Source organism: Apteryx rowi, unplaced genomic scaffold (genome assembly GCF_003343035.1).
Source record: "Apteryx rowi isolate R43461 unplaced genomic scaffold, aptRow1 scaffold_166, whole genome shotgun sequence".
Taxonomy (NCBI): domain Eukaryota; kingdom Metazoa; phylum Chordata; class Aves; order Apterygiformes; family Apterygidae; genus Apteryx; species Apteryx rowi.
In genome coordinates, this window is record NW_020447930.1 from 1524789 (window position 1) to 1549326 (window position 24538).

The 24538-nt window shown below is 35.7% G+C and overlaps 1 protein-coding gene across 1 annotated transcript in view; it reads left to right on the forward strand.

The window, feature by feature from the left end:
* Positions 1–7470: 7470 nt before the first annotated feature.
* Positions 7471–24538, forward strand: part of PTPRQ (protein tyrosine phosphatase, receptor type Q) — a 109996-nt gene continuing 92928 nt past the window's right edge. The window contains exons 1-9 of the mRNA XM_026060176.1: positions 7471–7524; positions 7997–8108; positions 8915–9141; positions 13074–13143; positions 15661–15860; positions 17151–17400; positions 20996–21124; positions 21904–22050; positions 23693–23865. Of these exons, the coding sequence (XP_025915961.1) occupies positions 7471–7524; positions 7997–8108; positions 8915–9141; positions 13074–13143; positions 15661–15860; positions 17151–17400; positions 20996–21124; positions 21904–22050; positions 23693–23865 (1362 nt within the window). The remainder of the gene's footprint in view (positions 7525–7996; positions 8109–8914; positions 9142–13073; positions 13144–15660; positions 15861–17150; positions 17401–20995; positions 21125–21903; positions 22051–23692; positions 23866–24538) is intronic.

Here is a 24538-nt window from a genome sequence, read left to right on the forward strand (position 1 = left end):
AACTTACTTGACTAGGGTATTCTTTAGTATGTAGCAGTACCATGAGACAAAGTACTTTGCTCTAATTGTCTTACTTAGTTTATGTCACAATATTATAGTGGTTTTCCCCCTTGATTCCTGTTATATCCTTATCTAAAACTTGTGAAATCTGAATATTCTTAGTACCACAGCACAATTTGTTGATGTAGCCTGGAGTATTTTTACACATTTTAAAATTAAGTTAAATTCTTTCTTTCATGTTTTGAACCAGTTCAGATATGCTTTTGTATGGGATCAGGTTATTTTTACCATCCTGTGGAAAGTAATTGTCATCAGTAATATCTTTATGACACAGTATTGTTGTTTGGCATCTCATAGAGCAAGCAGCCACATTAGACGGTGCTTTATCTGAATAAATGAGCGTATATATAAATCTTTAATGAGAAAGGCTTCAGTAGACTGGTTGCTTAGTAAGGTGTACCTGCATAAAAGAGATCATTTTACTAATCATTTAAAATTAATTATCCCAGCTCACTAGTTTTCTGTGCAATATATGGTAGTTTGTAGAGGGAAGAGTGCACAAAATATACCTTCCTAACTTGTTTATACTAGATCTTTTATTTATAGCTTTGCTTCTAGCATTTTGCAGTGCTGTAATTCTAATGAGCTGACACTCTCCAGAATTTAGTATGTATTAGCAGGCACTTTGCTAATAAACTATACAGATCTAGGGGAACTGGATCATCCCTTCCCAAACCAATAGTGGCTGAACCAAAGTGCTTTCAGATCACTGTCATGTGTAAAATATCCCTTCTCTCTTGAAGGAAATAAGTGGTTGCAAGACAGGACACATGGATGTAGGCAGCTGCTGACCTTGAGCTCTTAGTACCAATTCCTACGCCTCAGAAATCCATGATGAATGCCAAAGATGTCTGTTTAGAGCCCCGCTCTGTAGGGCAGGCATCATGTGAATCTTGCTTTACACTACTGCAGATAGGAAACAGTCTGTAGTAAGAGTTTTCTATATCCGCAGGAAAGACTGTCACAGAAATTTGTTTGCTCACCTTAGAGCTGCCTGGGAGGTCAAACGTAATTCTCACAGCACTCTGGGAATTAAGTGCCCAAATTTCAATTACCTGTATCTCCTGCATTTTTATTCTCTCCAGTGATTCAAAAACAAACAAGTTATTAGAGTGTACCAGTGAGCAGAGTTGAGTGGCTGGTTCCTTACGACTCTTTTCAGAATCTCAGCACTAAACGATGCATGTTTTACTTTTCTTTTGCCAGAAAGGTACTTAGATTTCTGAAGTATGTGTCTCCATTTCAAAATAAAAAGTATTCATCTCCTCCTCTTGATTAATCTGTGGGTTGCTCTTTTACCCCTTGACTGTTCTCCTTCTTTGTCTTGTACTTAACTGTACAGGTCATCAGTACAACCCTGTGACTGAGCAGTCAAAGTACACTTTGCTATCCTCCCTCTCAAGAGCAAAACATGTCACCTGTAAGCTATGACTTAACTTTGCTTTCTCCATCTATTTTTAAAGATTAAAGTCACTACTTGTGCCACTGGCCTATTAAGGAGTCTTAGAGTAAGTAGCGGGTCAGACTTGTGGAACATAACATAAAACTTTTGCTGTATTTCTGTTTTTTTTCCTTTAAAATGTAGGGGATATTGTAAATATTTTTATATAAACAGGTAGTTGGAATCTCTGAATATTAGCTTTGTGAAATGGTTTGATATAAAAAGACACTTTTCTTTCATAGCTTTCATATTGTTTGATGAACAACGGAAAGCTACTTACCAGAACTGTTTATGACAGCAGAGCTGTGGTAAAAAATCTAACTCCTGGGACAGAATACTTGTTTCAGTTAAAAACAATTAAAGGCTTGGATTCTACTGTGGCTGTGGAGAAAAAAGTCATCACAAGTAAGGAAATACCTTATCCTTTCTCTTTTTTTCTGAGTGACAATAAATGTGGACACAGAGGCATTTAAATCATTTATGTAAGTGGTTCAAAGGTATCATACAGTTCAAAATGAAGATTTACCTTTGGGGGCCAAGCTCTGCTTCCTGTTTTAATAGTTGTGTGAACAATAGCCTCGTATGTAACTCACTGGTTTGAAATTCAGGGGTCTAGATACAGTTACGGATATCCATTTGAAAAAGGAGGTGGACTCACAAAACTGTTCCAGCTCCAGAAGGAATAAGACATTGTAAGAATAGCATCTTTAAAAAAAATGCAAGATAATTCTTACAAGTGTTTGTGCATTTGTTAAATCCTTGCAACCCCATAGTATTAGATTGGAGGATTGTTCCTATAGAAGACCACTGAATGCTTAGAAAAGTGAGAAGAGGAATTATGCTTCAGATAGCTTAACCAGGTGCAGAAGATTAACCCTGTATTTTACACTCATTTCCCATCTGTGAGCAAACACACATTTTCCACAGTAGTTCCACAAGCACTCTTGTGATACTGTGTGAAAAGAGAGTTTGTAGTAGAGATTTGAAGAAATAGGTTTATATTTGATTCTGGACTGCCAATGCAGGTAGAGAGCAGCTACATGTAGTCATAAAATAAATGAACTCCTACATTTATAGGCGTGCATGTCATAGTTCTCTTCCCTTCTTTGATGACTTTTCTATGGCTTGTTTGGACTACAACTCCTTAACCCAGAGAATACTCAAGGAGGTTCCCCAGTTAGCTCAAGGAGACTCCGCAGTTAGTTTTTTGAAGATGACTGAATCTTTGAAAAAACAGATCCAGGTCTGCAGATTCTTTTTAATGCAAAATACACTATAAAAATCATTTTCCTAGACCTAAAGGCAGTTTTTGCCCTCTGGCAAGTGTTTTCAAGAGTATTGTGGATGAGTCCAGTATGTAGCAACAGTGGAAGTTTACTCTATCATTGTAATGGCAAACTTTTAGGATTTTTTTCATGCTGAATAATCCAGCCCTTAATAGGATGCTAATTAGTATTTTTCAGAAGGCTCCAAGCAAGATAAATTAATAATCTTGGAAGGTTTTTTTTGTTCTTTTTTTTTTTTTTTTTAGGAGGACTGCAGATATTTCTTTTTCTAACTGTGGCTGCACTTCACATATGAATGGAGATGGTATTTGTAAATAAATATCTTTGATTTTACAAATATTAATAGAGCCAAAAGGAATTTTTTAAAAAGGAAAAAGGGCTAAACCCTGAGACTAGGCAACTTGGTGTATCCCTGTTTAAGTGAACAGATGAACATTTTGTGGCCTATGATATATTTTGGAAAAGTTTTAATTAGCTAAAATTACTCTTTTTATTTACAAAGAGTACAGTTCTCATTCTGTTTCAGCAGTGAGCAATTTAATTTTTCTTACACAAGCTCTGATGAATCTGGAATTCTCTTCCATAAACTACATGGTGCACAAAGGAGATGTAAATTCAAGTTTTAGTGTGTGTAGTTTCATAACTGCACTGGTTACTTTACACACATACAGATGTACCTCTAAAATTTGCATTAATATTTCATAAAACTATGAGCCTTCATTTAAATAAAAAATAAATAAAATAAAAGAAGTGATACTTTTGTTATATTTTAACAACTATGTGTTAATTTTTTTTTCTTTATGTGAATGATTTTTACTGTAGAACCAGCTGGGATATGTGGTCTGGCATTAAGAATGGTTAATACTTCCTCTGCAACTTTAATGTGGAATCCAACCAAGACTAACTTCACTTCTTATAAAGCATCTTTATCAAACAGCACCTTTACAAACAAGTTGAGGATTCTGGGAGTGCTGACTGACTTTGGTGTTACAGGCCTGACTGCTGGGGGCATTTATAATTTCACACTGCAAAGACTAAGAGGCAATATTGAAGGAGCTTCTGCTTTCATTGAAATTGTAACAGGTCTGTATGGTTTCTTGCTTTATCTTGTTGCTGGTGAATGATACCTGTCAGTATCAGTGTACTTTTATCTTCGTACATCTCACTTTGTTGAATAACATGGGAATTTAAAGAGAACTTTCATGTAATAATTTGTTGTGGTAGGAGACGTGCATCAGTTAGACCCTATTCAACCTATATCTATAGGTATGCTATCAAGAACCTAAATTCTTTAGCTGTGCTGCCTTTCTTTTGGCTGTTTTAAATATATGCATTATTTTTCAGGTATTCATCCTGTAAAGAGTTGTGCACAAGCTGAATTTTACCTTATCTGATTTCAGTAGATTTTTTTCACAGTGAGTGAGGTTAAGCAGGTTTACAAATGTTGCAGATCATAAACTATTCAAGGGCTGTTTCTTACTGAATACATGATAAAACTTAATGGGATGAGATCTCAATCTTGAAATGTGTGTATGCAGTCTACTGTAATGTCATAATGTAAAATGCAAATAGCATTTAAGGAACAGAAAGATGGTGACACCAGAACTACCTCAACCAATTACTGCTTTCTTACACTACTTTTTATACATTTATCTGTCACAATGACATGATATGAGAGAGACCTGAGAAGTGTGGGAAATTGTCACTGACTGACATGCAGTTGTATGTCTGCCTTTAGGCATCAGTCCTTGACAAACTTTCAGTGGCTTCTCCATTGTTATTTCCTGAGCACAGGGACAATACTACGAGGGGAATGAAGCAGGACATCAAAGAGAGCCTTTAAAATACGGAGACACGGGGTTGAAAATCCTTAAATTTGCTGTGAGATAATGCCTGCAAAACTATGAATAAAATATCTCGCATGCCTTTAAAAGTTTAATCTATGACCACAATGCTATAACACTTTAGTTGCAATTAATTATTTTTCCTAATGCAGGGAAGAGTTAATTCTGTTTTGGGTGACCTAATAATGCATGCTTTTACTTAAACATCTTAAGATAACATTGGGATGTGGAGCCTGCTGGTTTATAATGCTTAGTTTTGGAAAAATTAGCACATCCTAGTTGTATTTTGCAATCCCTACTCACTGATATATCTGCTCAACCGTAACTAATTCTTAATAAACTCTCTCAGAATGTATATTGCAAAAGTTGAGTGCTATTCCAGTGGATGAAATTTGCAAGAAAGTGTTCTGACTACTCTTTACAGAAATATACTGGAAAAAAACAGCCACTGCTGGTAAGAGGTGTGTGTGCATGTGCATGTAACAGAGAAGAAGATTGTAGAAGAACAGGTGCATTGAGGCCCAGGTGAAGCAGATTCTTTTGGATGTTGTGGTTAAATCCTGCAAAATAGATAGAACTGAGGCTTTTGTTCAGCGTCAGTGGAAAGGGTAATTCTCTGTCATGGGATAATAGCAGGAAGAGCATTAGCTCCATGGGGCTAAATTTTGTTTTGAAGTATTCAGAAATCTTTTTCCATGAAGGCATTTCTATGCTCACTTTAACTGCTGAGTCAGAAGTAATTCAACTGAGGTAAAGAGATGACTTCAAGTATTGTGATAACTGTACACTCAGATTAATCACGGGTATGTGTAAAAGACTTGTACATACATAAAATCCAACATTAGAGGAAGATGAGATGAGTGCTGGAGAAATAATAATACTAATGATAATAGTAGAACATTAAATTTATGTAAGTGTAACAGAAGGAAGAAATTATGCTCTCAGTTGCATTTTTGTGCCTCCGCATATATTACTAATTTTTTTGTTGTGTTCGGTATTAAAATAAAACAAAAAGTTAAAATCATATATCAGATAAATGCAGATAGAATATAAAATATGAAAGTAATATTTGAATATATGAATATATATACTGCAATATGTTATGGCAGAGCTGGAGGAATCGGTGGGAAAATTCTGCAACTTTGGACAATCAGAAAGAAGAGAACATGAAGGATATATATTATATTCTAAGCAGATTTGCAGTAGATAAGAAATGAGTGGAGCTCTTTCAGAATAGAAGTGGCATGAGATTCAGGCTGAGCAGAATGATATTAGGATTTGAACAGTGCTAGAAGATTTAGAAAACAGGAATAACTTGAATCAAGACTTCCAAAGAAGCATGTTACTAAAGGAGTCAGAAGACACTGCAAGGGTAGTGGTGAGTTTGAAATGTGACAAATAATAGCATCACTGAATGGGCATGCTCTGGGAGTTATACATAGGGACAGCTGCTAGCTACAAAATAGAAGGGAGAGAGAGATGCATGGCTATGAATTGTGCAGGTGGATAAATTGTATAATTGTAGGTTATTTTTAATGCTAATTCTATTATCATTATTTAGATATTTAGATTTTTTTAAGATAATTTTTAATGATCTGTTGAAGAGGCTTAAATCTGGTTCATTATTAGGCCTTGAAGAGGGTGATTACAGATTTAAAGATCCATTTAAGGGCAGAAAAAAGAAGAGAATGAGATGATGTGACAGGAGCAGTTGGATACTAGGCTTGGTGGAGTGCTGAGGAGAAACATATTTTGCTTATTTTGGAGTAAAACATCCAAATTTTGGGAACATAACTCACTAGACTTCCTGGAACTATTGAGATTGAGAATATATGAAAAGTATAAAAGAGAATAGCCCTGTGGCAAGCAACAGAACAAACACAAGCTGTATGTTGAATTTCAACAATAGCACTAGTTATTCCAGCAATAGTGCCAGCTTTAATGTTGAGTCCAGCAGAAATACCAAGACTGTGCAGAGATTCTTTGTTAACCCAACACTGGACAGAGATACCTGAGCTTGCTTTCTACAAGTTGGGATATCTACGTGGCATAGTTTGGAGATTATCAGTCAAGTCTCGGAGGCACTATAGCAACTGGAGTATAACACCCTGTTCTATCCAGGCTATTTAGCAGTTATCCTTCATGTAGTAAGTAAATTGTTCTTGGATGCCTTTATATTCAGTTCTAATTAGTGATATGTTTATAATGGGTACATTAAGGTTAATGTTTTTTATTCCACAATTCTCTTTCAGAACCCGCAAAGCCAGAAGGGCTTAAATTCTTCAATGTTTCATCACATTCTTTTTCATTGTACTGGAGAGTACCCTATGGACATGTAGACAGATTTCATGTGGATCTTATTCCTGATCATGGTTCTGTTGTTATCCTAGATCTTGGAGCTAGGGAGTATCAAGTATGTGCTTTTATTACAGTGCTTGGATGGCCAGCTTATGCTTATGCACTGTGCTGATGAGGAATCCTTTGCTAATCCAGGCTTGCTTCCTTAACTATTTAACACAGATATGAATATGAAAGTATTAATGAGAACTTTGTGAAAGCAAATTTCAGCATCTAGAGTTTGTTACCTGTTGTTAACAGTTATTGAATTTATTTTTTTAAGTCTGCTCTAAAGATACAGCCAGTCATCCAAGGGTTCATGAATAGTTTAACAAAGGAAGGGCAGAGCTATTGAGTAATACAGGCTCATTAATTGTGTACTTGCCAGGAGGATCTGGCCTTAAATCATTCATGCAGGCAACACTTTGCTACTAAGCCATCAAAAAGAAATAGGAGCACTTTTTGATTCTACTGTCTGGAAAATATAATAATATTCATAATAATGGCTGTTCTGGTTGTTTTGTTTTTGTTTTTTATTGGAACTGCAAAGATACAGGTATTTTATATAAATGCTTGCTAAAAACTTTTTAATTATGTTTATTTAAGATAGGCTAGCTTAACCATCAGAAACTTGGAAGTTTTTCAGACTGTTATTGTATTTATTCTTTCCAAAAGGGATTTTATAATGCTTCGTATGTACTTGGATAATATAGTGATGATGATATAGAAAACCCTTTATAGATAAACTGATAGACAGGCGATTCTGTGATAAAATTAATAGTTAATTTTGTTGTTCTTTAATATTGAATGTTATACAAGTCTTATGGTGGGTAGTTAAATAAGACAGCAAAATGCTATCCTGTAGCTAATGAATGTAAACTACTGTCTTTACTGTTCTAATGTCTGTTCTGTTTCTAAAAGCATATTAAAACATCATCTTCAGTAACACAGGGCTAAACTTTTCTTTTTTTTTTCTTATGTTCATGATTCCCGGTAAAAGATTTAATTAAATCAATGTCATATTTTAGGCTGATTTTTCTAATACTGCTCCTGGAATGACCTACAATGTGACAGTTTCTGCAGTGTCTTCTTCAATATACAGTTCACCTGCCAGTAGAACAGTGACAACAAATGTGACCAGTGAGTTAATAATAACTGCTTAAATTTTATTGATTTTTGTTACCTATGCTTTGTTGTGTTTACTATATGCACAGCAGTGCCTGAAAAATGATAATCAGTTACAACTTTTAACAGTTACCATAATTTTTCATCATCTTTAGCTGTAAAAAAACATATGCTGAATCTGAGTGTTCTACAAGAATATGGGAGATTCTCTGATAGATGTTTTTAAGAAGCAACCCTGGATGTGACTAGTAGTTGCATTAATCCTTTAGCTTGGCTATTTAAAAAAAATACGTAATGGTAAAGAATTTATAAGCTTTTAAAAAATCTGCTGTTGTATCATGTGTAAAATGCATACCCCAGTTTATACATGTAGCTGTAGGCATTTGAGAATTTTCAGATAAATGTAGCCATATCAGATGCAATTTGGAAAATAGTGCAATATGGTTTTGAATGGTTTTAGTGAAAGGACCTGAAATTAAGCATGCTATAATATCTCAGATATTAAATTGGCATTAAACTCTATTTTGTCCATGAAGATGTTGAGCATTACATACTTTACATTCTTCAAAAAACATGTTCCTGGTGCTCCAAAAATAAATTAATTGTTTTGTAACAGTATTCTAGCCAGAAAAAAAAAGCTTCTTATTTAACAGTACATTAGTCTTCAGTAGTTTTACTGTTTTATGCTGACAGATGATTTAATATCTTTATAATAGCTGTGAAGATGTCTCCATTGCTATCTGGCAATTTAACAAAGACTTTTTTCTCTCTCTCTCTCTCTCTCTATATATATATATATATATTTTTTTTTTTTTCTTTAGATCCTGGGCCCCCTTTGTTCCTTGCGGGTGAAAGAGTGGGCTCTGCCGGCATTCTGCTGTCGTGGAATACACCATTGCATCCGAATGGGAGGATTCTGTCCTACATTGTTAAATACAAAGAGGTCTGCCCATGGATGCAAACAGCTTATACACAAGTTACAACAAAGCCAGATAGTTTGGAAGTTCTTCTTACCAGTCTTAACCCTGGAACAGCTTATGAAATTACGGTAAAAGCTTTATGAATGTCTTTTGGTATTTTGAATTCTGATTTATTGTATACTGTGTGAGATTATAGTAGGTGCATAAAATATTTGTGAAGCACCTTGCTAATTACTGTTGTTGTATAACAAAATACATTATCCAGGTATTTATTTACTGTAGTAGTTTTTAAGTGTATTTTAAATCATTTCCAGCCAAAAATGCACTAAAACAATCTCTTCTGTTAATACTCTTGCTGACATATGGCATTATGTGGTAGAGAGTAAAGGGCAAAGGGTAGAATTTTCAAAAATATCTAAATCCCTCTTCACTGAGGTTTAATCTTTGAAACTGCTGATACACTTTGGATATTACACTTTGATTTCTAAATCACCTGCAGCCAAATCCAAAAAAGCATGTAGATGCTTAATTCCTACTTTGATTTTAAACTTAATTAGTTTAAGAAGGAGTTTGCTTTCCTAAATGTCTGTTTAGATTTAGCCTGTAAATGCCTTGGCCTGATTTCCTTAACCTGAGTTTTTTACCTAGTGTCATCTCCTGAAATAAAAAACCCATACTTTTCTGTTTCCTTTCCGTAGATATTTACTGCCTGAATATCCACTGTCATAATCAGTACCTTTATTTTCGTATGTTCTGTATATGCAATGTGTTTGCACTAAGATTAGGCACTCCTGATCCATGTCTGAACTCTTCAACAATGAATGACTTCACATGGACAGAAATAAACTATTATCCTCTTGGCAATAGTTGCAGTGCAGTTCTTTTCTCCACTTATTTTTCATAAGAGCCTTGGAGAGATGCTTTTTTTCATCGTCAAGTATGAAATGGAATATGTTTGATTTGCCTGCTTCCATATAACAAAAGTTCTTACAACCCAAAAGTATCTAAAAATATTGGAATTTACCAGACTAGGAATAAGGCTGTGCAGCGATTCTTAGTAGAGTTGGTGTGAATGCATAAGGTAAACATCCAGTTATGCCTACCACCGTGGGTAAGTTGCTCACTGTGAATCTAGTAGTGATGACCATGCTTCTAACCGAGAAAAATATAATCACTTAGACCCTAAGCAGATTAATCTGCTCAGAGAAATTGTGTAATTAAGGAGAGTTCAATTTACAATTCTGAGTACCTCAGTAACACTTATGTGGGATTCATTATTTAAGTTTTCGCAGACTCCATTCTCTTTCCCTATATGATTCTTCCCTGGGAAAATTCCAGGACATCTTTAATCATTTGTTTTATTTAGCAATAGTTTGTTGGTATGTCGGTATACATGGGAAGCTTTCCTTGTCGTCACTGGTGTTTGAAACATTAATCTAAGAGCAGAGTTTGACTCATTAAAATGACTTGTGACCCAACAACATCTGTCTAGTAGAGGCAGCATGATTTTTCTCATGGGTGAATAAGTGTCTGTTGGCTAGATGAGAGTTGTTATATTATATGCTGTTTTGGTGGGCTACCTGGCTGGCTGACCCACTAGCAACCTCACAGATTCAATAACCACTCAGGTATTTTATAATAACCACTGAAGTACTTTCCCTACTTCACAGATGTGACCAAAAAGTAACATTACATGTTCTCCATCTCTTCAGCAATTTAATGTGGTTCTTTGATTAGGTTTTGGAGTCTATTATGTCATTTAAAAGTAGGATCTTGATTTTTGCATAGGTGAAAATTCCTTTTTCTTTTTTTTTTTTTTTTTTAGGGTACCAGGTTTGATCTTCTTGTTAAATTCCTCTTAGTAAATACTGTGACAATAGTTTAACATAGTCAACCTTATATAAGCTTTCAGTGTAGGTTTCCAGTCTGTTCATAACAGCCCAGTCTTAAATTTGTTTCTTTACATGTGATGAAAAAACACTTTTAAAGAAATAGCAGTTAAAGTGATGATTTGTTAAATGGCAGAGAGAGGGTTATGGATAATATCGGACAGTTGATCATTGATAATTTTGTAAAAACATGCGGTCAAGATATTTTTCTAAACCTCAAATAATTAGTGGTATCATTATCTTTCAAAGCATAAGAATTAATATTCCTTCCAAATGTGAGTATCAGCTACTTGAACTTTGGAGGATCTTTTATTATTTACATCGTAACCTGGTCCTTTTTAAATGTTTCCAAGCTCTTTTCTATAATACCACTTTGTGTCAGTGAACTCTAGAAGCTAATAGTACACTGAGTAAGCATTCATTTTGATTTCTCTGTAAAGATAATTGGTGTGCATCGTTATTTTTTTACCATGCAAACTTTTGTATATTTCTGTCATAGTAACCTTGAGTTCTATTGAAACTGCACATCTCAAATGGGAAACTTTCCATGCTCCTCTTAAGTTTCCTTTTCCTTTCTGCACCCTTTCTACAATGCCTACTTTGAAATGAGATAACAAAAGATTATAACTGTATTCCAGGTGAGGAAATCTGTTTAGATTTATATAGTAATATTCTGATATTGTCAGTATTTTTGATTGCCTGTCAACCCCCAAAGATCTCCAGGTAATTTTGTTGGCTATTACAATTAATGTAGAATTCATCAATGCATAAGGACAGTTCAAGTGATTCTTTCTGTGATACAGAAACAGGTAGGGTTGGCTGAAGTCACCTGGGGTGTGCGTGCATGGAGTTGTGTGTGTGTATGGTAAAGGAAGGAGCTGCTCAGTGATACAGATTGTTTTCCCATCAAGCAGAATACACTGCAAAGTGTTTATAGGCATCTGCATCCCTTTGCATCCTGGATTGAGTCTTCCCCTGTTGCCTCATATTTCTTCTTCGTACTTTGTTTGCCTTTGCTTAGTGCTTTTATTTAAATATTTTTAGCATTTTCTGAAAGGCGTACAAAGTAGTCCTGGCAAGTGATTAGAATGTTCTTCCTTTCTGTTCTGCTCTCTGCTTCCGCTCTTTCCCATTCTTATCCCTTGTGTGTGCCTGTCACTTCTACTGTGACCCATGCGTCATTTTGCAGTTCTGCCCCTTCTCTCCTGCCTTCCCCACAGTTTGCACTGTCAGTCCCTTCAGCACAGCTACCACACTTTTGCTCCCTGCCAATGGGGAGAGGGGTGACTCTGCCACAGCTTTAGCCTTCCTAGCAAGCTTTTTGCTTTTGCTTTTCCTTTCACACACTTCTTGCGATCATTGTTGGAATTTTTAGCATCTATTACCTTTTGTTGCCTCTATCAATTCTTTTCAAAATAAATAGGGAAATCTTATTCCTCTTTCCTTCTAAGTAGGATTGACTGTTGCATACCATGGTCCGTCATTGGTCAAATTGTCAGAAAGTCCTGTATAGCAGAGCAAATTGCGCCTGTTGCTGTGTTTATCTCCACATATTCTGCCACAGCCTCAGTTTACTGCCCTTCCAGGTGTGAGACTGGGCTATGATCATAAACACTGAGGCACATCCACCCTACACTGCTTCCATGGTTCCCTGACCTGTTGACTTTTCCCCCATTCCAAAGACATGCTTTCCTAGGATTTCTCCTCTGAGGGAGGTTGACCTGCTCTTTGTGTACTTCAGCAGTTCAGGATATAAAAGAGAACCTACTTCCCTTTCTTGTCTGTTAAGTTACAAGGGGAGTAAAATGGGAATGGAGTAGCAGTTTTATTCTTAGCTAGTAAAAGTGAGTGAATTGTAAGGAAAAGGAGTGTTACTCATGTTATTCTTGCTGTTGACTTTAGCATAACACAGGAACACAGCATTTTTGAAGGGTGAATATGTGCACATAGCCTTTTTCTTGACTGGATTACACTGACAATTTTTCCATTTTATTTTTTACTTTTAAATGTTGAGTGTAAATTAAACAATACAGCTAGAAAAAGCATGTTCATTTGTATATTTATAGTTTAAAAGCTCTACAAGATAAATCTTTGTGTATCCTTAAGATATGCATAGTCCCTGGCACTATGTGTCCTATGGGTTCTCTAATGTAACTTTTTTTTTGCTGTAGGTTGCTGCTGAGAACAGTGCTGGTGTTGGAGTATTTAGTGATCCCTTTCTTTTTCAGACTGCAGAAAGTGGTAATTTTAATAAAGCTGCTAATTATTTTAATTAAAGCTGCTTTAATTTATTCAGATAAAGTATCCCCAATATTTTTTCTTTTATACTTGAACAAATTCTTATGTATTTAGAAGAAAATCCTTATTCTTTCCTTACTCTCTCACTCAATGGAAAAAGTGCATTTTCATCCTAGATGCTTATTACAGCATTTAGAGTGTTCACATATGGGGGTTTCTTATATGTAAATTCTGTTTCTGTTTGGGTTCTCCTATGGCGCGTTCAAGGTGGGATGCTTCCAGAAAGCAAGGTCGGAGGAGAGCAGAGCTACCCGTTAAGTAGCGCCATCAGCTGTGGCTTACAGCAGTACTGGGAGACAGACTTTGTTGTGGGATCAGCACTTGCAGTGCCTCCTGGTGTCATACCCCATTTTTTGAGTTTAGTGCTGGAGTCAACTACCTGTCCTAAGAAGTCCAACACAGAATATATTTTATTAAGCTTTTACTTCTTAATTTGGAAACTAAAAAGTCAAAATTATAATGCATGGTGGAAATGAAAATTTGACTTGAAGGTTTTGCAATTTTTTTATAAAAACTAATTCTAGTCTAAATTTCCATATTCTTTATTAATTTACAGTTTGTAGTCTTGCTCTTGCAAGCACTGCAGGAGCAATTCAGCTTGGCCAAAGGACTGGCAACAGGCCAATTTGAGGGGTTAGTGGATCTCAGTGGAATATGGAATTCATGGTGCTGCAGAGGTGAACGTCCCTCCATGTCTGGGGCTTCTGTTTGGTTTCTGTAGCAGTGCAAACTACAGAGTGCCAAGCCTCAGTTAATGGCAGGAAATTATCACTCTGCATGAGATCTGTGTGCTTAGAACTACAGCTCTTCTGAGATAACTCCATGGCTTATGAAACCAAGTATGAGAAAGGATAGTAAATTTGCCACATAGAGCTGAGCATTATTCTTCACTATGCTTTGTAAGTTATTGCTGGTGGAGAATAATATTTCAGTGGGTTTGTTTTACTCAAGTTTGACAGGACAGCACTGCAGCATTTTTTCATAAGAGAACATTAGCTCTTTGTTTTTTGATGCATCTCTGCTTACACATTTATTAAAGGTAGAAACCCTTATCATAAATGTAATTGGGGTGTCTGTTCAAATGCGAGGTGAGAGCTGTTTGTCACCGACACTACATTTATACTTTTACTTTCTCCTTATCTTTCTCCTTAACCCTAGCTCTGATGTTTAAAGAAACCCCAACGTCTTGGTCAAAATGAATAGGTACAGTTCAGAATAGCAAAGTTAACCAAAAGAGATGATTATTTAAATACAAAGGACTTTGCTATAGCAAGTTCTCAATGAATTGATGATAATCATAGTAGGAGCTGTAGTCTGGGGGCGGGGGGGAGGGAAAGCAAGATCTGCAAAGGAACTCTATAAATAAGGCCCTAATTCAGCAGGGCCTAGGGCAAGAGCTAAACATGAGGCTTGGAAGATCTGTTTCAATTTAGCTAGGGAAGATCTTCTGTAACTGTGAACATATATATACTTGTATATTTTTAAGGCAATATACTCCTTTTCTCTGTAGTACCAAGGCTAGCTGTCAGTGCTACTGCACACGCCATACAGACAGGACTGAGAGAGAGCTACAGTGCTCTAATTCTTAGGCAGGAAAGTTCTGATAGTCACATTAACTTCTTTATGTTTACATTACACAAGCATTTAAAGTCTCATTTAGATGCTTTATCCCGTTCCTTTGTACTGTGATTGATACTGATGCTCTGACACAAATTCCTGAAAACTGTCACTGATACAAAGAACAGCGTTTCTACAGTTACAGTGAATATTGAAATTTAATTGAACTTTTAAAAGCTATCAAAAAAATGCATCCAATTGAAAGGGTGACATAGGTAAAGTCAAATAGAACACCCAATGCTGTCATATACTCTTAAACAAAAAATGGGCAAACATTTATGCTTTAATCTCTTTCAACTGTAGTAAACTTGTTTGCTGCTTCTGACAGTAGATAATATATTTCTAGGAAGAATTTTTAAGGTGACCAAACCAATTACTGTGTTATGTATAAGACTGAATATAACCATATTTCTCACTTAAACTAGATTAAGAGAGAGCTGGTTGCATATCACTTACTTTGCATGTATTTGTGAATGGTTGGCATTTCTTTGTTTCAGCATTTGGAAGTTAGAAATGGGGGTATTACAAATAAAAAAGTGCAAGTTTTTTTGGTACTTAAAACGGAGTGAAATAGTTGATAGTAGAGTGGATAGCAGAGTTGGAGAGGGAAGAAGAAAAAATACAAACACAGGCCGTTAATTGGTCTAACTCAAATGATTCTTTAAAAGCTAAGATTACAGGAAATAGGAGAGCAGAAACCCTTAAAATGTAGTAGATTCCTCAGGTACTGCAGTACTGAATGATAATGAAACTCATTTTGCACCAGGATAGATTTGATTCTGAAGTACACATTAACTGAGAAGAAAAAGTATATCTCACTGCTTTGTTTGTTTTGTTTTCAAGCTCCAGGTAAAGTAGTGAATCTCACAGTTGAAGCCTTAAATTATTCAGCTGTAAATCTGATATGGTTTCTCCCTCGGCAACCAAATGGAAAGATAACTAGTTTCAAGATTAGTGTGAAACATGCAAGAAGTGGAATCATCGTGAAAGATGTCTCTGTTAAAGTAGAGGACCTTCTGTCTGGGAGGTTACCAGAATGTAATGTAAGTGTTACAAATTTTTAAATTAGAAATAGACTCAAGCCACAGAAAATAGTTTTATATTTGAATTTTTAGGGGGAAAAAAATTTGGAGGCTTGCTTTTCAGAACAATCCCAAACATTTTACAGACCGAGGCCCGAGCAGGTTATACAGGATAAAGAAAAGCCTTTCTGTCTGGAATAGATTAAATAGAATACTTTTTCTTGAAAAGCTCAGTTTAATCAAAGTAAAAATGTTAAGGAAGGTCAGTTTCTGTGGTTTTTTTTAACAGAAAATGGTTAAATAAATAATTCTGGCTTTTCATGTCTCATTTGGATAATTCTTAACATTCAACTTGAAAAGGTAAGAATTTGTTGTTGACAGGTAGCTATTGACTTCTATATTAATGTTAATACTTTATATATAATATGATAATACCTTGTATATTTTAAATGTATGCTTTAGTCTGTGTATGACATTTCAACATTACCAAAGCACTTTTCATATCAACATGAAAAGAAACAGAAGTAGCAGAGCAATATTTTTAAAAAAATGTTTGGGCAGACTATGTTGTTCTTAAAATAAGCATTCTTTGAAAAGTTTCTGAATTTTAACTATTCATTGGATTCAGACCTAGAACCAATGTATACCTTTCAGAATTTCTTGAGGAAAATTGTCCTTACCAGCCAGCTTTGTTCTGAGCGGAGTGCTGTGATTGCTAGGATGTCAGGTTTTCTGACTTTTATTATTTTCAAGATGCTAGTGTTAGTACTTTTATTTAATGAAAAGTGCAGTTTTTCATGGTAACAAATTATTAGGACTTTGGTTTCAGATTTTATGTGCAAGATCATCTTAGGTGTTATGAAGGCTCCCAACATCAGACTGATTTCATTCAGCATTGAAAAGAAAGACTGCCACCTACTGAATCATAAGCATTAGTTATTGTAATTTCTAGCAGTTTTTCAGAGGTCTCTCCTGATACTATGGATCAGGAACCTCCCATCTAATCTTAAGCATTATGTATGCTGTATATGTGCATATATACAAATATATGTATATGTGTGTGTGCATATGTGTTCATATATATATATATGTTCTTTATATATTTATGATGTAGAAGAATCTCATTAAGGTACTTGTCAAAAGGATGGCTGAATGCTGAAAATGGAATCTGGGAATAATTAAATGAAGATTAGAGAGCTGCTTCCATGCAATCATATTTGAGATCGCACACACACACACACACCTATATATGTATATATGTATATATGTATATGGATTTGGCCTACCATATTTCATATTTTGTCTTTATAGGATAACAGTGAATCCTTTTTGTGGAGTACTACCACTCCTTCAACTACTTTTGGCAAATCCACAATTCCTTCACGGACTACAGTTACACCAAGTGCAGTGGCACCTAGTCAAATGAGCTCTGTTTGGAATGAACCAATTAGTTTTGTTATAACTAACCTCAGACCATACACCACCTATCTCTTTGAAGTCTCTGCGGTTACCACTGAACCAGGTTACATTGACAGTGCAATTGTCCGGACGCCAGAATCAGGTATATCCTGCTTTCAATAAGTAATAAATATGTTGAGTACTCAGATTTATTTGAAAACATGTAAAATATCAATGTAAAGTTATGCTTCAAGATACTTCAGTTTGAATCTGTCTTTTTCTGTATTGCGCACTTGTACTTCTTTACATGCTTACCTAATTTTACCTGATAGAATCAACTGAAAGTGTCCATAGTTGTTAATGTATCTACTAACGTACAAAGGGAATTCAGTTTTAGTGGAAAGACAAAGATATCAAAGTAAGCTAAGGATAGATAATTTTTTTTCTTAAATTTATGAAAACTTCAGGATAATTCAAGAAGAATTGGGATTAATGGCACAATGGAAGGAGAATTAGTAATAAAGATGGAGAGAAAACAAATGTGTCAGGCATGGTATTAAAAAGTATCGTGTGTGTTGTATACATAGCAATGAACTTAAAGCTTCCTTACCTTTGTGGAAAAATAAACAATATAAGGAAAACTCCTTTGGCATGGTCTCTATGGACCTGTTGTAGAAAGTTGTGCAGTGCTAAAGAAAACTAAACGCTAGGGCACCTGATTCTGGGTTACTTGCAATGCACTGAGAAGTTAGGACTGGAAGTCAAGATTGTCCAGGAGCAAGTTTTATAATGGCTTAAGTAATGGGCAATGTTAAGACAGCCATCTCAGAAGGGTATGTTTCTGTTTTTAGAAGAATGTTATTCTGGCTTGTCTGTTTGAATGTTATTCTCTTTGCTAGTACATCAGCCTTTCGTCTGACACGGTTTGATGTTTCTGGGTTCCACTTTTGTACGTCAGAATTCATAGCACTTTTCAGATGAAATGTAATTTTCTCCTAGCACTGTTCATTTGAATGGCTTTGCTAGAATTAAAATATCCTTAGTTTTCAGTTCTGTCTAGAGTAAAGGAAGTTACTCGAGACAGGATAGTTTCTGCTCTAACAACTTCAGGGCTGCTTTCCAATTTATTTTTCTTTTTGTTAACATCCTAGGATAGGTGCACTGGTTAATAAGAAAATCTTGAAGAGTGATGGAAAGGAAGCTTATCCAATAGGGCTTAGTTCTGCTAAATACAAACAAAAATGTCAGCTGTTTGAAAAATAAGATCTTCAGTCCTTGCTTACCAGGCACCTGTACAGTACTGTATGGTCTGGGAAAAGGGAAATTGGCTGACTGGTCGGGTGGGTGGATGCGCGATGTACCCAGACCCACCGACACACCCAGAATAAGCCCAGATGACCCAAGCTTCAGTAAGTCCTTCCTCTTGGAAGCACTGAGGTGCACCCAAGCTTCTGGATCCAGCTACATTAGATCTTCACCTTATAAACATTCAGGTGCTTGCTAAAGTGCTGCCCTGTGGGTCTTGCATGTCTGTGTAGGTCGTGCCAGGGTTCCTTTTCTGAACCTGATGATAGTGTTGGTTGGTGATTTCTTGGGAAGGCATTATGAATTAATAGAGTTTTTGCCTCATGATTTTTCTTTTTCTCTTCTTCGGTTTGCTTAAGTGTTAAAGTTCATATATAGTATAATTATGAGTTAGGAGTGTAGCTTTACAATTATTTTAATAACCCCCACTAGCCCAAATATGAAGCACCATCATCCAGTCTGTCTCTAATTACTGATATCCACTTCCCTTTACCAAATGTCTGTATTGTTCCAAGACTCTCTCTAGTGTCACACTAACTATGCCAGTTTCTTCTATGGAAAAAACTGCATTTCAAGTACTCTACTGGAGTGTCTGAGGTAAGGCTTGAGGGATAGAAATCGATGGATTTGTGATAGTTTGTGATAGCAGGTGGGAGGATAGAGAGCACATCTATTTCAAATCCCACATTTCCTGCTCACAAAGTAGAATGACACTGATTTGTTGTCATGGTAGCGCATCTGGCCATACAGGTGAAGAAGATAGATGCCCCTACTGTATAGCTCATTGAGGTTTCATTTTAAAAAGCTGAAATTTCTGTTCCCTCCAAACAGATTTTTCTGAGCTGTGCTGAGGCTTTCTTGTGTTCCTGACAAAGACAGTATCTTTGGGTTTTTTTCAGAAAAGGCTACTAAAGAATTTTAAAATGCAGCATTATAAATATAAATTATATTACAGTATGTTTGTAAAAACCCAGCATGCAGATGTTTTTCTTGCTGGGACTACAGTCAAGGGGAGGCTACTTCTACAAAGTGAAAAGATGTAGACCTTGAAAAAACTTCGGACTCGTAAGATGATACTTCAGAATAATATGCAATTGCAGCTGATGCTATTAGAGTAACTAAGAACAATTAAATAATCACTACTAACTAATATCTAGCATATTTTTCAGGAGTGACAGAATCTTTATTTTCCTTCATTGGCAGAGTTCTTATTCTGACAGCTTCCTTGATAGGAAAGAATTATCTTGTTTTTATGTCTTAGTTGCTTTGGATATTGTTATAAATTTTGCTGTCTCTTCCAGCTAATGAATTTTTCCAGCTTTACAGGCGAACCAAAAATGTCTGGGCTATCTCCAGTGTAGTCAATATGCTAGGAAACTTCTGTGATGTACTTTGGGTTTTAAAATGACATAGTTCTTTTTAAAAGTAATATGCAAGTTAAATGCACATGATGTTTACAGGGTCAGCCTGTATCTCCATGTTGGCTTATAACTGAATTTAATGGGGAAAAGTAATTGGCAAAACCATGCACAGATGATCAAAGTATTATTTTTGGTATATTGAAGTTACAGATGCATCCTTTTGTAGTTTTGACCCATTACCCATTAATTTTTTAGTGTTATGCCTTATCTGACCCCAGTTTCAAAATGAAATCGTACTGCGGTTAGACACTTCAAAACACACAAAATCCTGATTTTCACAGTACTTTGTATCGAGGAGTTTCAGTAAGCTTCCTTCGGTATTCTGCATTTTTGAACATCAGGGTTTTTTACTCTATACAGATGAAAAAATTGCACATCCTTTAGTTGTCTTTGGATTCAGTTCTGCCTCTCAATAACAATCTCTGTAATTTACTGATACAGCAAGTTACCCTTTAAAAAGGACAGGGATCTGATTCTGCAATCACTTGAATACGTGTTTCATTTAATTTATGTGACTAGTTCCATGAAAAGAAAAGATTACTCAAGTATGTAAAGTTTTTGCAGGCTTAATTGTTTCCAGCTTTACATTTTTGGATAGCAGTATCATTAGTGCTATCAGATACCTTCAATATGACATATTCTCCAAATGAAAGAAGAACCTGTGTATGGAAGGAAAACTTATCTGATGTGAGTTGCATATTGCTGAGCATCACTGTAGTATTTGAGCATCTTCTGTATGTAATCCATACCACGATGAAGTCCTTACTAGACTTAGCAGAATCCCTGCCACCTCTTTCCTTAAAGATTATTTGCACACTACTAGCTCTCTTGATAGATATCTTTTACCAGCATTGCCTTGGGAAAAAAAGTAAATGAAATAAAAATAAGTCATTTTAGTGAGATGTGCTTTTAGTGTAACTTTCCCTCAGCTTATTTAAAGCTTAGGTTTAAAATGAGTCAGCTGACATGTCGTTCTGGGAAACTCTAATATAAATTATTACATGCTCAAAGCTTTTTCTAATATTGTTTAAGTTCCAGAAGACCCACCACAAAATTTTGCCAAGAGCAACATTACAGCAAAGTCTTTCTTGGTGACTTGGGACCCACCAACCATAGTAACAGGAAAGTTTAGTTATAGAGTTGAGCTGTATGGACCATCTGGTAAGTCTGAGTTGATGATTTTTTTTTTCCTTTTTTGTTCTGGTGATTATTTTCTTACACTTGTATTCTAGCATCACTAGCAATCAAGAAGAATGAATATTTGAAAGCAGTGCTACATATCCTTTTCACTATTAGACTTGTTAATGGTTCTTAGATTACTTTTCAGGGAAAAGTCTGCCCATTTTAAGAATGGGTAGATAATGAAATTCAATGTTAGAAATTCCTAAAACTGGAGGAAACCAACTGTCCTCGCTCTTTCAGAGAGATGACAGTCTGAGCTCTCAGTTGAGTCAGGATGCTTGTATATTCAAATCATTCTGTATCTTACTGTTACTCTTTTTCTCTTTCTGCTGAATAAGGGTTTCTGGGGGATTTTCATCCTCATGTAGTATGCTGTCTGTTTTGGTGTTACTGTAAATTTTTTAACTCAAACGTGTAGTTAAAGAAGGTATTTAACTGCATATAGTTAAATAAGAATTTAATGAGCTATATACTAATGTTTTAATGGGATCACCCAGGAAAAGCAGTAGAAGTTAATTTATAAACAAAAAAAAGTCTCTCTTTTTAAAATCCATACCTCCTTCAGATGGTATTTTAGGGTTTTTTTTTCAGGCATTCTCTATTATTTGCAATTAAGTTGATGCTGAATTACCTTTTCATAAACAAATCTGGCTTTTTGTCGTTCATCATCCTGAAAAGTAGCTATATTCAGTATGAGGAAAGGGCGTACCATTTTTATTTTTGAGCTAGAATCTTTTTTTTTTCATTCTTCATTCCAGGTCATATTCTGGATAATAGCACAAAAGATCTTAGGTTTGTATTTAGTAACCTTGTGCCGTTTACAACATATGATGTGTATGTTGGTGCTGAGACAAGTGCTGGAGTGGGGCCAAAGACTAACCTTACAGTTTTCACTCCTGCAGAAGGTAAGTAAGCTTACAGAAATGAAATAAATTAGCTGTATGTGATAACTGGTTTCAGTTTTCCCTTCAAAGCCATTTAGGTAAGTTGCAGAAGAAGAAATGGGTATGTTTCTAGTTCACTTTCAGAAGTCTTTCACAAAAGACTTAGAGGAATAACAAGCTAATGAAAGAAATTATTTTGAAAAGTTTTTATGTAGATCTATTTCTCCATTTCTTCAAGGGTATACACTGTCACAAAATTTATTTGCAATTAAAAACCTTCAAAGACTGGGAAACAAAGGTAGTTTCAGACTGAATTAAAGTAATCAATTTAGATACAATAATTAAGTTTCATGTCCCTCACTTAGCCGTTAGATGGCAGCAAGTGGTAGAGAAATAACATATTGATGTATTACTTTGCTATCCTGGTTCGCTGAGCCCTGAATATTTCTTATGAAACAACTTGTGTTTGATTAATTTTCACCAAATCCAGGGCCCCTTGCCAAGTTCTAATGGAACCACTTTTACCAGGAACCATAGCCCTGAGGCAGACCCGGCAGGGAGGTCTTGTCCTGGAACAGTCAAGGGGTTGGTTCTGCCCCAGAACCATGCGCTCTAGGATTTGGGAGTCGTGGCTCACCAGGGGAGAATCCTATGATCTAGAGAAATGCAATTCTAGCCGATAGGTGTGTAAGACTGCACGAAGTTACTGGTCTGCAGCTGGGGATGCAACCAGAAATATTTGGGAATCATTGTGTAGTAGGCAGGCAATTTCAAAATTGTTTTATTTCTGTGTTATGTTTATGCTCAACAACACAAAATTAGAAATTCTTTCAATCACTGTTTGCTGGAACGTTCGCTGTTAAAGTGTAACAGTGGAGGAGCACTTACACTTGCTTATCTTATTCTTTCCCAAAGTATATGCTTTTGGCAACTCTCAGAGACAGTCTGCTGAGATGGCCTGCCTCACTATAGTTCTGTTTATCTTCTTTCTAAACTCAGTGTCACAAGCCAAAGTTTTTTTAGTGACATAAAAGATTTAACTTTGATCCCAAATTTACAAACCCTCATTATGCAAGTAATCTCAGTTTTGTGTTTTTCTGTAGTATATTAGGAAAAAAGATTTTTCATACCAAATCCGAATATCATTCTATTGAGTATAAAGGTTTTAGACCTCTGGCAGTCCTATGTAAAGTACAGTATTATTATTACTGTACACCTAAAGAAGAAATTGAACTGAAACTCATTATAAAAGTGAGCTGCACAAAATATATCACATTCATTATATTTCCTTTTCCTCTTTTTTACTTCACTCTTGTATGTTTTTGATGAATTTAAAATTAAGTTTCAGTTTTCAATATACTTGTGATTCCATATGTTATAAGCTAGCAATGATTTCAAGTGCACCGACTTCAGTAGAGCTGTCTTGATTTACATTATCATAGGATCTGATCAAATTCCTACATGTGTCATGTATGTCAAATAAATATATGCATATTTTTAGAAATGTAACTTGTTTGCTAAAAACATCTGAAGTAACTTTTTACTTGCGCAGGAACTACTCTAAAGGTAAGGATGTGAAATTTGATTAATTGCTGACAGTGCTGAAAAAGTTTGTGATAACTTGAGATGTTTAATTAAATCAAGTTTTCTCTTGAATATGTAGTCCCAGGCGTTGTATCTGATTTACATCTAGCAGAAGTGGAAGCCACATACATAAAAATTGTTTGGAGGAAGCCACAACAACCAAATGGTATCATTACCCAATACAGAGTTAAAGTACATGTGCAGGAAACAGAGGTGACTTTAGAAAACACTATCCTCAAAGGAAAAATGAAGGTATTTAGTATTTTTAGTATGGATTTCTTTGCTAGATTAAATTTGCTTCTCTGCCTTATGCAATAGATACAGAATATGGAATTACCTAACACAGATGGGTTTTCAATGCTTTTTTGTACCACCTTTCCCACCCCACCCCCTTTCTTTGGCTGAGTTTTAAAGAGATTCCAATAGTCCTATTTTCAGTACATGAAAACCATAAATAATTCGAGAGGAATTCCAGAATTTCCTAGCTGCTAAAGGCAGGGAGCCACAGCCCTCAATCTGATCTCTTCTAGCCCTATACACTTGAGTTCTTTGTCGTACAGGGTGACCTAGCAGTAAGAGAACAGGTTTAGATGCCTTGATCAACGTACAGTTGCTCAGGCAGACTCTGAGAAAGTGTGGGCAGGAATCCTGTGGAAGAGTGAATTGACTGCAAGTCTCCCATGGCTGGACAAGGGCTCTGCTTGCAAGGCAAGCACCTCCAGCATTTCTGCCCCATCTGCACTGTTGAATTTAAGTGGCTGATACTACATGCTGAACTCCATGTGATGGATATGTATGAATGATATCTGTGCACACCGATTGGATCAAATCTCTTAGGGGACTTAGGGTGTCAGTTTGTCTAGTTTCTGTGCACTAATGTGCTCTGAATGCTTAGACAACAGCAGTTCTGAGCGTGCAGCACAGA